At 45.9% G+C, this 12,876-nt stretch overlaps 2 protein-coding genes and 1 non-coding gene across 4 annotated transcripts in view; all 3 read right to left on the bottom strand.

Annotated features, from left to right (window-relative positions):
- The window catches only part of cadm3 (cell adhesion molecule 3), a 46,904-nt gene extending 42,454 nt beyond the window's left edge, over positions 1-4,450 (bottom strand). For both annotated transcript variants that reach the window (XR_009717664.1, XM_061295693.1), the window contains exons 1-2: positions 4,233-4,450; positions 1,788-1,964 (exon numbers count right to left, since the gene is read on the bottom strand). Coding sequence is in view for 1 of the 2 variants with exons in the window: in XM_061295693.1 (XP_061151677.1) it covers positions 1,788-1,866 (79 nt within the window). In the remaining variant the exon portion in view is untranslated. The remainder of the gene's footprint in view (positions 1-1,787; positions 1,965-4,232) is intronic.
- A 1,549-nt stretch (positions 4,451-5,999) lies between these two features.
- On the bottom strand, positions 6,000-6,073 carry trnar-ucu (transfer RNA arginine (anticodon UCU)). The gene has a single exon. It is a non-coding gene; the product is annotated as a tRNA-Arg (tRNA).
- A 2,517-nt stretch (positions 6,074-8,590) lies between these two features.
- sdhc (succinate dehydrogenase complex, subunit C, integral membrane protein) lies at positions 8,591-12,873 on the bottom strand. The gene is made up of 6 exons (XM_061295906.1): positions 12,818-12,873; positions 11,746-11,808; positions 11,565-11,666; positions 11,254-11,315; positions 10,264-10,427; positions 8,591-8,807 (listed from the first exon to the last, which is right to left on the bottom strand). The coding sequence occupies exons 1-6, from the start codon at positions 12,832-12,834 to the stop codon at positions 8,700-8,702; spliced, it is 516 nt and encodes a 171-aa protein (XP_061151890.1). The 5' UTR covers positions 12,835-12,873; the 3' UTR covers positions 8,591-8,699.
- Positions 12,874-12,876: the final 3 nt, after the last annotated feature.

Genomic DNA, 12,876 nt, shown 5'->3' with positions numbered 1-12,876 from the left:
CAACGTGTGCTTTTGTTGAAGTTGATAGGACCGTGTCCTAATGCTGGAAATGACTTTGGATCATAACTCAACTGGGCAGACCAGATCACACAAAACAGACCCCAAGCCCGACCTCAGCGAGGATGGGTTGCAGCGCCCGGCGGGCACATGCACATCCGTCCAAGATGGTGGACAACAAAGTAAAGGAGAGTGCACGGCATCCATCCTTTGCTCAGTGTTCCCACGCTGCTAGCGCATGCAAAATGGATTTAGAATTCATCAAGTGGAGGAGCCAGCTGTTGCGGTGGAAGTGTGGGCGCACAAGTAACGTCCACGCAAATGTGGAAAGTCCACTCTCAAGTCCAAGTCAGCGTCGGAAAGCATATTACTGATTACCGTTACTGATGATTACTAATTACTGATTACGCAAGTAGACGCAACATTCTGGCTCCACTGCTGGATGGATATCCTAAGCCACGCCCACGCCCGTCCGTCCGCCCCTGCGCTGTGTTTGGAGTGCAAACACGCTATTATTACTGTACACACACACAGAGCAAGAAAGCAGGTAGCAACAGCCAAGGGGAGACTGTGGCACATGAGCACGTCTTGTTTTTTTCCCAGCATATCCTCAAATTTGACAGCTATGAATCAGCAGTGACAAACGCTTCCAACACAACAAGGCGAGAGAAGAAGTAAATGGAGTGTCAACTTTCGCTCTTCTCTCTGTCATCCATCCTATCCCGCCTCTGACGCGTCAATTTGCACACAACACGGCAAACCGGTAACAAGTCCTGCAAACTTACTTTCCCCTCCGTAATGTCTGAAAGGCACAAGCCTTGTGTTGCGGCTGCACGTTTGCTAACACTCCCATGTGAAAGGAGCTAAATTGTCATCTGTGTCTAGAAGCACAATTGCTCAATCAAAGGTGGAGCACGACAGCATGTTTGATAAAGCGCCGCAGTGTGTACTGGGTGTTTTTCTTCCCGTGGCCAACGGAGCGCATACGGGACCTCCGCCGGCACACGTTGACTATTAAACGGGATCCGACACCCCGGGCTTTCTTCTTTGGCGCGCTCTACCGCTCCGCCAGGTTGGGTGACAATGGGCCCGGCGCTTTGCTTATTTTTTTGCATAAAATGTTGAGACGTGAGCTGCAAAATATGTTCGTTCCCCTTTAGCTTTCCCGAATAAACAACACGAAGACTTGCGCGACCACTTCCACCACAAAAGTGATCCACTTTAGGGCTCCGTCACAAACAGAAGGCACCCGAACGCCTGAAGGTCGTGGGAATGATTTTTCATGTTACTTTTGTTTTCCTTGTTTCATGAAAGTATATTTTAACTGAAGAAATCTCTGTCAACCGAACAACCAATCCATATGGCGCTCGAGTTCATGTAGCCGTGGTACACGTTTGCAGATTATGGACGGCTCGCATGCCGAACTGACCCATAAACCCGATTTCTACTTTGCCAGGGCACAGTAAGTGCAGATCAGGTTTTGATGATAAAATGAAGAGACACGGGAGATTGTGGGCACCGCATCAAACGTCAACAATGATCCCGAAGTGAACGAGACAACCTCGTGGTGAAAAGAGGCCAAAGTTCTCTGTGTGTGTTTCCATGGACACGCAAGTGGGCTCAAGTGGGGGTGTCCCATGTGGTTAGTTCCACTTCAGCGCTCCCCTTGTTTTAATACGGGAAAGCCGCAAAAAGCCTCAACAGATAACAGGCAGAACAAGAGATGAAGCGGGATGCGGAGGGAAGAGCCCCCGCCCCAGGGAGGGGGTGGGAGTTCAGCGTGTACTCACCAAAGACGACGTTGCTGCAAACCGTCGAGAGTAGCGTCATTACGCTGACAATCCATAACAGAGTTGATGGGAAAGCCATGCTTGGTGGCGCCGATATCCTGCTTGTTGAATCCCAATTGGCGGGGCGTGGGGGAGTTCCAAGGAGGAAGCGAGGGGCGGGGTCCTGATGGAGGTTACCTGCAGGAAAAGGTCAGGGTGGTTATTGGTTTGTTATTGCTCTACGCCGTCTCCCGCCGTGAAGAAACGACCTCGCCCGCGCATCGATCGGCTCGTGTGTCATAACACGCCGCTGAGGGAGGGAGAGCTAAAGGGGGAGTCGGGAATGAAGACGGTAATGAGCGGGAGAGGAATGATGAGGGAGGGCTGGGGGTGGGGGGTGAGACTGAATGAGACCAAACATCGTTGGCCCAAAAGCGCAATTAGTTGACTGCCTCAAAAAGAGAAGGGTGTTCGAAATAAAACGGCGACGCAAGATTTATGGCTGGAGACAAGGCCTGGCCACCGGCTACGCTAACTTTAGCATGCGTGTTTAATGCGACTCGCACCACCTCTGGAATGAAAAAGGCCCAGGAACGTGAAGGACCTGCAGTGGACTGACGAGATGGTGGCAACGCGTTACCTGGATTTAAAAAGGCTCAGTCTGGGTCATAGGAAAACGCCAACTACACGTCCTTCCCTTTGTTATGTTTACATTTGTTTGATACAACTTGGTTGTGAGTATTTTTCTGCTAATGTCATAACAGAGCCCGGCGTTTTAATGGCCATCTCTGCAACGGAAAGCATCAATAGCGAGCCTCGACGCACTCAATAGCAAAGCGTGCGATGGGAAGTGCCGTCTGTGGCGCGCCAAGCGGCGGAAAGGGCTCCGAGTAGCGAGCCGTGCGTGCGGTGGAAAAAGCGTCTGTCGTGCAGAGTCAAAGTGCCAATGGCCAAACACGCGGTGAAAGATGGCAAAGGAGCGAGCCAAGCAGTGGGAAAGTGTCGATTGCCACAAATATTGAGCGCTGGATTGGAAAGGCATCAATTGCAAGCTGTGCTGTGGACAATTGAAAGTTTTAAAGATGCTTGTAGATTTGAGTATTTTAGATCACTAGCAGCTAATAAGCTAATAGCTGCTAGTAGCATTTGAAGGTGAAAAACAATACAAGGGTTGGCTGATTGATTTCAAAGAACTTAACAAAAGTCAACGTTCACAATGCAGCTGTGATGCATGCCACACACTGGACAAAGACAAAAAGTGGAATTGACCTGCAGTATGAACATAGCTTCAGACTAACCAGCAGAGAAGCCCCCAGGCTACTTCCTGGTAGGCCACTAAGCAACCATTTCCAAATATGGTCAAGCCTCCACCTGAGCGTTAAACACAACGCCAAGAAAACTAAGTGTGCAGAAAGGTTATTCAGGCATTTGGGAAGTTTACAAGCACTCTGTCGCGCAGCGCTATCTAGCATCCATTACACAGCTGCAAAAGTATCTCGGAACAGCAAACAGGGCAGCGGAGAAGCATCAATAATGCCTCGCAAGTCGCGCTGCGTCCCGTGTCAGTAGCCATGCATCCATCTTCCACGCCGCTTGGCATTCGGCTGGCAGCAGCGCCGGAGCCTTGCCCAACTAACTTTGAGAGGCGGGTGGGGTGGGGTGGTATGGGGGGGGGGGGGGGGGGGGGTCACACCCCAGCCAGCTAAAATGTCTATCGAGCGACGGAAAACAAAAACATCAATTGCAAAGCACGTGGCAAAAATGGTAGGTTGCCTCTGCCCAGCGGTGCAAAAGTGTTGTTCGCTCGTTGTGCATCAACAACGGAGCAGATCTGAATAAAAAGCATCAATGAGTGACAGCGGCTGTGACGGCGGCTATGCAGCGGCGGGAAAGGCGCCGTCGGTGTTTACAAGCGCTGTAAAGTGAAGCTGGAGAACTCTTGCTTTTAAGGGGAATTAACAAAGCGGTGCTCAGGTGCACCTGCTGTCTCAGACAATATAACACGCTGCACACGCGCACGTCTGAAAATAGCCGCGCGCGCACGTCAGAGCGCCTGCGGGACGGGCGGATGGTTAGGGCGGGGATAGCGGGAAGAGAGGGGGGGGGGGGTGGAAGGCATGGTTTTCGATTATTGCAACACACTTTTTTCTTATCACGTCATAATAATGGCCGACCACAACAACGCACGATGATAAAGACGGAGGCACTTTTTTAGACTGTGAAGAGCCTTTTGCAAAGTCCAAATAGAACAACAACCATCAAAACAAAACAAAAGGATTATGATGATGAGCTCGCATAACAGATCAGCGCGCACACGGAAGGAGAGCGTGCTTCACTGTGCACGGGCGAGTGAGCGCGCACGCACCAATGCACGCACATTCCTGCAGACGCATGACAGATGTCTCCACTACGCGCCCGCAAATAAGAAGAAAAATTGGGAGAATGCGACCAAGTGTGTACACGCACCGTTACGGTCCGCCTCCCAGTGTCTCCACTTAGCTCTGCTGTTGGCGTTTTTCCCAGGTGCGTGATGCGCTCTCCCTTTTTTTGCGCCTTCTCCTACTCCACTCTTTTTTACCTCCTCCTCGTTGTATGTTGTCTTTGCGAGCCCGTTTTTACGCGCTTCTCCGCACACGGATGCTGCTCACTGCAGCAAAACACAGTCTGGGCTGGATCAATCGAGAGGGAGGGAGGGACGAGCGAGAGGGAGGGAGGGAGGGAGGGAGGGAGAGAGAGGGAGCGAGAGAGAGGGAGGGAGGGAGGGGATTTTAATAGCATTTGGCCCACAATGACAGAACAGAGCAGGAAGGGGCCCGAGCCAAAGCAAGAAAAAGGAAGGATGGCTGTGTGTCCGTGTCCGTCTGTGTGTGCGTGTCTGTGTGCGCATGAAAGAGTGCGAGAGAATAAAACGTCACACTATTGTGGAGTGGAATGGTCGAGGTAGACAAAAAAGCAGCAATAGTAGTCAGCAGCGATGGCTGGAGGAGAAAAACATAATAGAGGTGTGACAGTTAGTTAGTTGATCGACAACTCATTTTAAAAAATCCCTTAAAATGTATAACATAGATAAGAATTAAAATTAAAGATAAGTCATAAAACAATATTTGGACTTTGGCAGAAATCATCCAATTAAATTGTCCGAATAAAATAAATAATCCTTGTCGCCGCAACCACTCAAATTGTTTACTGAATATGTCCATATGTGAGCATGTGTGTGTGTGAGTGTTGTGTGGTGCGTTTGCATGCACTTATTGCTGAATTTGCATGTTGGCCGTCCCATTTGGGAATGAGGATGGAGTGTGGGCGGCTGGAGTGCTGCCTTGTTCAACTAGCCAGAGAGGATTAAGGATTAGTTTTAGTGGCGAATTAAGTGTTCATGCGTGTGTGCGTATGCGTGTGTGCGTGTGCTTGTGTGGCACGACGGGGTTAAACATGGATAACAAAAGCCTCCAGCACTAAACAAAAAAAATAGATCTTCAACCACGCAGTTGTTTGACTCATACCCAACTATCATGATATTAAAAATATGTGTCACATTTGGTCAAGGCTTCGGGTCCACTCCCAAAAATGTCAACAACTTAAAAATATTTCTTTTTAGAAAATATTGCCCAAATACAATAACAAATCATTTCAAAAAGTAAATATTTTACACATCACATCAAAAATGCAATATGAAAGATTCAATGTATGCTATATAAATGTGAAGATTAGAACTGTAATTTCAGCTACATCCTTGCATATTCAGGGATTTGGGGGCCTTAAAAACAGAGCTATTGTTATTACAATTATTGTGCAAATATAATGGCAACGATACATGGATTTACACTATCATCGTGTTGATCCACTGCACGATAGTAAATAAAGGGTCAAATATGATGAATAATAAATATCAACAAACAATTTAATATCACGACCTGTAAAAGTGGAGCACATTGAGGCGTCGAGGTTGACTAGCAAGACAGCCTTTAAGTTGAAACGGGGATTGGGAAGGTGAGCTGTGTCATTGAGTTGGCACATTGACTGCTTTGCAAACACACACACACAAAGCTTGCTTTTTATAAGATGTGAACTTGCATATTAAAACGAGCATAACCTTTGCTGAGAAAAATCATTATTCAGCGCCAATGTTGAACCGACAAGCAGGCACCTCATTCAAAAGCTCCCACCACCTAAAGCTATAAATAGAACGCCAGACGACCTTTGTCACATTGGCAAAAATGCCACAATCGCACTCATCTCTGCCGGGACTCGAACCCGGAGCCTCTGGATTAGAAGTCCAGCGCGCTATTCCATTGCGCCACAGAGACTCTGGCAGAACAAGCAGCGAAAACGGAGGGTTTATACTCCACCCACTCTGCAGCCCCCTCCGCCCCTTTTCCTCCTCCTCCTCCCGCATCTCTCAGCATCAGGACCGCAAGCTGGAGTCAGGGCGACGCCACCGGCAACCAACAGGGGGTGCTGAAGAGGCGCATTCAATAAGTGCAACTGAATCAAATAGAAACAAGCTCAAATATGGTTTAAAATAAAAATGACAATTTTTTTTTTTTTTTAAATCACTGGGAAGTAATTCTGGTAACACAGAAAAGAACACCCCAAAACGGAAAATAAATAAGAAATAGCCAACATTTGCATTAAACTATTAAATTTATCTTAAAAAAACAAATACAAATTAAATAAAAAGTAAAAAATTCTCATTTGAAAATAAAAATAATGTAATAACTATGTAATATTAACATTTTATTTCATAATAACACTAGTATACTAAAAATACATATAAAAAAATACATGCATTGTAAAATAAAAATGCTATCGATTTTCTACAGCATTAATTATAAATTGATTGTACTTTTGTTGTTCTTTTGAATTAAAACATTTTTGTGGCCAGTCCTGCCTTACTAAAAAAAATTAAGTTTTGTATGTGAGTAGCATTGCTGTACAGTTGCGTTTAAGAAGATCACACAAAAAGAAACAAATACAATTCCATGCTTTTGTCACAAACTTGAGCTTAGCAGCATCGTGTTGCAGGGGAATACAACGTAGCCACACACGCACACAAAAAAAAACAAAGAAAATCAATCTGAAATCTCGTTTGCCTTGTGTTTCATGTCCCTGCAAGGCAAGATTAAAACAAGCAAGCACCGGGCCAAAACTCAACAGTGCGCTTTCATCACGTTGTCTTGGCAACAATCAGGGCAGCAGTTAAGGAGGGCCACTTGCTGCGGGCTCAAGTAACACAATCAAAAACACGTGGTAATTATGCAGTCACTGTGTAGTCATTGCGTATTAATTGTGTATTCTGTGCAAATTTTTTTTTCAAGCTCCCAAGTCCAAAACGCAAGCCGACAGGCGAGCCGCTAACGTACAGATAAAGCAATTTGGCGAAAGCTAACTGGCTCCACAGCTGTCCGCGCGCTGCGGGTATGCATTTCTTGACACATCTAAACTGACACGAGATTGGAAAGTGGAGCCGGCGGAAAAAAAACAACACTCCCGGGATAACTAGCTCATCTGCGGTTGAGCGAGGGGGAAGACAAAAAAAAAAAAAAAGTGCTCATGGTTCAAAAACGCTCACACGCGCAAAGAGCTCCATTTTTGGAGACGTTTCCCGTGTGTTCTGACGAGACTCGAATGGAGCTGTTTGCCCATAATGAGCACGGTTCCACTCGCAAACCTGAGCACGCCATCAATATGCTGTGATGTTTTTTTTAGGCAGGAGGAACGTATTTCAAACAAGTGGGGACTCATGAAGGATGACTCTACCAGCCACCGATACTTAAGGAAAAAAAATCGTCAACATCAAATAAGTCTCACTAGCCCGGTCGGGGGTCTTCACGCCGAGTCTTCAGGGTTGTCTAACATCGCTGTTTGTATCCTAAGCCTGTCTCACATCATGAAGCTGAGCAAGTACTTTCAAAGTTCGCATCAACTGAATATCAGTCAGAAAGGTTCCAGGACTAGCATTACAAAAGAGACATCCCCCAAAACCGCTAACGTGGTTTATTCTCAAAAATGACTGCGTCTCTCGCAGACCACTTAAATGATGTTTGTGCAAACGAGCATCCTCCCCATGGAAGATCGAAGCGCCACTTGCATGTTGTTTTCTTAAAATTCCCAACGGCACCCGTGTTGGAGCCCGGCCAGAGCAGAGCAGCCACGACACCTGCTCCTCAGTCGCAAAGCAAAGAGCAGCGGCTCACTTATTCGAGTCCCCCGTTGGGAGGTGCAACCCCGCTCGCGGGCACACACGGGCGGAAAAGCAAGCAGCCTGTTCACACACACACTCACGGCTTCACTTTCCTTTATAAAAAGAAAACACCTCATATGGTACATCAGAAACTGCATTCTGCACAAGCTAAAATATAAATGGCTGTCTGGCACATGACAAGTAGCAAGCGATTAAGAAATGTAATTAGCGCCGCTAACTTCAGAGAGCAAAAAAAGGACACCTTACGTAAGAGGAAACGTTTGAAAAGTTAAGTGAGGCTATGAGCAGCTTTTAGGAAAGACTTGCTTCAACACCTTTGAGGGGATCACAAAAGCCGCAGCAACATTTTGCTTGCATTTGCAGTCTTCATTCATTTTTGAGAAGTCCAAGCAGAAGCTCTGATTTGATTTTTTTGGAGAAAGATCGGAAATGGACAATGTATCAAAGTAAGAAAGTTGGAAATTTGGCGGGAAAGGTTGAACGTTTGCTACGTTGCCAACATGAACTGAAAGAACCCAAAGTGTCAAAAATCTAATAGAGGCTGAAAAACAGACTTGAGATATTCACACGGAAAGAAGTCGGGAAGATCCGTTTTGCGCCGTAAAAAAGTGACAAGACATTGTCTGGGCCATACATACATCATACACATGCAGAACTCTTTATTGTTTTGGATTTTTTTTGTTCAGAACATACAAAAACACTTTGCACTCAGCCTTGGCGGCGTGAGCTCAGAGGAGCGTGGCGGCGCAGATGGCGGTGATGACGGACAGGCCGATGACGGTGTAGCCGCTGCGGTACACTTGGGGAATTTTGAAGCCTTTGCCCAGATCCCACCACTTACAGTTTGGGGTGATAGAGGGAAGAGAAAGAGGGGTGAAAAAATAAAGACAGAGAAATAGCTGAGCATGGAAAAGACCACAACGGCGTACGGAGTAGAACCTCCAAAGTCCAACCGATGTTTCCGGGAAAGTCAAATACTTATGTGCGTTTGAAAATGATGGGCTTTTTTTTGTCCTCGACATCACCATACAGTGCACGTAAAGAGAAGAAGAAGGTGACAAGAGAAGAAAGGCTGGAAGGGAGGCATGTCGTCTGTTTTGATTTTGATGCGCGTTGGAAACGTTTGACCCGAGGCAGCTGCAAACATCAGTTGTGACACTTGACGGCTCTTTTCATAACGTTGAATTGTTGCCTATTAAACTGAAGCTTTTTTTTTTCTTTTAAAATGACTGCCATTTCCTTACTTGGCAAAGGGGAGATCTTTTTTGCTGTAGTATTTGAAGGCCATTTCATCGAGTCCCGTTTCCTTTTGTCCTGTTAATATCGTGCATGCTTTTCAAATTGTATTCTCCGTTCAGTATCCCGTGAAGGAAAGTGGTTTCAAAAACAGTAAATAAATGTCGCAGATTTTGCTTGAACTTGGAGGTTCCACTGTCGTTGCGCTTAAAATGTCAAATTTGATAAGTATGAAAAATAACAAAGGGGCTTGCAGAAACAAAAACACACACACACACAAAAGCAATGAAAGTGTGTGTTGAAAATCGAGTGCACAATTGTATAGTGGCCATTTTGCTTGAATAAAAGGAGGCTTTTTTCTTCCTTGTTGGAGCGCTCGACTGCGCCGCAAGATTGCGGTGCGGCATTTTAGTAATAATTGAAGAAAAACACTTGAGCTTTGGCTGAGTCACAAGAGCACAGGCGCCATTCATCAAAGTGTCGGCCGGCCTTTCTCTCTGTTGGAGAGATAGACGGGCGCCTGGAAAAGGATGGCGCGAATCTGCAATGCCTGGACTTGAGATTCAAGAAGGTGTTTGTACAAATACGCAGCGCGTCGCCCTCCAAAAGGAGCTCGAGTGGCAAGCAAAGGAGAGCGCTTTGGCGCTCTCAACGGGTTTGTGCACGTAATAAGTCAACTCGAGTGCAGAGGTCCCCAATGGCTGACCGTTTGGCGCACAGATGCCATTCAAAAGAAAGACAGGAAAAAGACTAACAAGGCTTATAACTTGAAAGATTCTTGAGCTATGCAAAAATGAAAACTCGATGAAATATTGCCACCATTTTTGTGTAACTATTTCAAGGATATATTCACATGGAATCATTTCAAATGTGCATCCAAAGTAGTAGGAATTAATATCAATATCAGTGACATCTACTGGTATTGTTCTGAAAACAAACTGGATGGCACATTGGATGTAAAACATTCAAGGGCATCAATTCATTTGATCCATTTTGAAAAGTGGCTGTCACAAAGAATGAAAAAAACAAATCTAATTCCCCTGTGTATTTGCTCACCAAATGTCGGATTCCGTTGAAGGTGTGGAAGGAGACAGGGAAGGCGATGGCCACCTTGGCCAGGCCGATGAGGACGGGGCCGACGGAGAGCGAGTGGACCAGATCCAGGTAGTGCGCGTAACTGCCGGGCAGGAGCAGAGCGGCCACGGCGAAGGCGGAAATGGCTGCCGGCCGGGAGCAAAGAGACAGCCGCGTTATTGATCTCCATACAATCCAGGCCGGTATAAACAAGTCATTCACGAGGAAAATGAGCCGCAAATCAATACATGTCATGCCGTGACATTCTTCTTCTTTGCCAGAAGATCTATGAGGAAAAAACACAGTGCTTGCTTGTGTCAATATTTCAAAGGGCTTCTTTTTTCCTTTGGTTCGTACAGAGGCGTGTTGGGGACACACGGGAAGGAAAGCGAAAGCTTATCAATCACATCAAGGACGCTAATGTTGCGGCAAGGTGAAGCCCCGCCCGCTTTAGTATTAACTTCCTGTTTCTAAGATTTGGACGGTTTCTTGCAATTTAACTGTTTCTTCCCATTTAAAAGGAAAATGCGTCGCACAAATCAATCAATGCGACGAAGAAAAGCAAGCGGATGCCTTGCGATGCTTTCATCAAAGAGTGTTTTCTGTGCGTTTGCACTTTGACGCCCACACAGGCGAGCACACTCGCCACGTGAATTTGTCTCCCCGATTGGCAGACGAACTGGCTGACCTTTTCGAGAAGCCATCAGCATGCAAATCAAACGGAATCCAACGCGGGCAGAGATCAGCGTTGAAGCCGCTATTCATGCGCGACGGCAAGCTGTTTTCATTGCCAGCTTGCTTCGGCAAGCGTAATACAAACAGCCGAGGAATTTTATTTTGAGTGCACTCGCTGCAGCGATTGACAGCCAAGACAGCCACGAGGAGATTTCTCCAGGTGTCAATGTTTGGGGGTCACGAAGAAGTCGTGTAAGCGTGGGCGGAGGACACAATCAAACTAATAAGATGCGTTACCTCCACTGAGGCCCACCCCGGTTCCTCTGTGTGTGATGGACATCATCATGGGGACCGACCATCTGGGGGGTGAAAAAAAATATTAAAAGCTGCACAATGGTCATCTCTGTCAGTCACATAGTAGCACTTTTAAAGGCAGTCTTCAAAAAGTTTTCAAGGGTACATAAATCTTATTTTATTTATTTTTTTCAGAAAAATATATATTTGTTAAAGAACTAGTCATTATTTTCTTCTCCGGAACCCGACTTGGTGACCCTTGCATCAGTTATAAATCCTGTCCCATGTTCAATAACTAGCACACATTGTCATACTTGTAAATGGTGATGTGAGGTGACATGGGTCGGTTCAATCTGGTATTTTTGGCCCAAAACTTGTTCATCTCCTCCTTGGCGGTGGTTCCCATTGGAGCAGCACTGAAACCGCAAGAGACATTGAAGACATTGATACAACATATTGAACTTCATGCTTGCGTTTGCTGATTTGCGTACGTACTGCCTGACGTAGAGGACGCTGCACCGCGGCCTGGAGGCGGACAAGCCCTGACGGGCCAACGTCCTGTACACAAGAGTTACATTTCAAAATGGTAGCCATCAATTTCATGTTGCTATGCGATACAACAGCTAAGAGCAAGTTAAACAAATTCCTGAAAAGTTGCCTTGAAACCTGACACCTATCTAAACACATCAATGACCTGCATGACAGTCTATTCTGACTGTTCAGAGCTAAGAAAGTAACTTTGGAAGTAACTCACAGGTCAAAGGTGGTCATCGAGACAATGGCGTTCAAAGTACTGACGTGTTGAAGTGTCTCGCTTAGTCACTAACATTTTATACAGCTTGACCGTTTCACAGTAGGGTTTCAAGCCAGGGTTGACATTTCAAGCCAGGCTAGAGTTTGCAATTACGGTTTAAAGCCAGGCTTAATTTTCAAGTTTCAAATTTGGGTTGGAAGAGTTTGTGAGTCGGTTTCGGTGCAAGCTGACTTTGTTTGAACCCTGAAAGTGGAAGTTAGCTGCTTCCTTTCAATCTTTCATACAATCCTATTATATTTTCTTCCTTCCTCCATCTGTCCAACTTGTTTCCTTTAAAAAAAATTCATTCATCCTTGCTTTCTAAGTATTAACAGACTCTCACACGTCCTTGTTTCTTATTTCTGTTTTTGTATCATATCACAGCGGCCGTCTTGGCAGATGAGATTACCTCGATGCGGGTTCACTGAAGGACGAACCACTTCGAGATAAACAAAAGATGTAACGCTTAACGGAATAACACTAGACACTAATAGTCACATTCGACGGTTAAGAAAAAAACAACATATTCGAACAAAAACCTGTGTTTATGCTTAGAGAAGCTACAACTCGCACTTTGGTCAAGTGCTAGCGTTGTTAGCCTTAGCCAGCTAGCTCTAAGTCGCGATAATTTCTCCCCTGTCGAAACGAACCGAACATGCTGGACAGATTCTACTCCGACGCAACGAAACTCTGCTGCTATGATGTCTCGTGGTCATTTTAATACCGACAAAAAGCCTCAATAAATCTTCACCGAGAGAAAACAAACATACTGACCTTAGTAGCAGCGCCATGTTTTGACGTACACTGAGCAGAAGTGACGTTCTGTGGAGGAA

This window comes from Syngnathus typhle, linkage group LG13, assembly GCF_033458585.1.
Source record: "Syngnathus typhle isolate RoL2023-S1 ecotype Sweden linkage group LG13, RoL_Styp_1.0, whole genome shotgun sequence".
Taxonomy (NCBI): Eukaryota; Metazoa; Chordata; class Actinopteri; order Syngnathiformes; family Syngnathidae; genus Syngnathus; species Syngnathus typhle.
Note: the sequence above shows the minus strand (reverse complement) of the source record. Positions and strands in the feature narration are given on the sequence as shown.

Bases quoted from the DNA above. Each gene is read 5' to 3' on its own strand.
- sdhc (XM_061295906.1), bottom strand. The intron at 11,316-11,564 runs GTATGACAATGT...TTCACCCCCCAG, and splicing joins CCTCACATCACCATTTACAA to ATGGTCGGTCCCCATGATGA. The intron at 10,428-11,253 runs GTAACGCATCTT...CCCGGCCGGCAG, and splicing joins CGGGGTGGGCCTCAGTGGAG to CCATTTCCGCCTTCGCCGTG.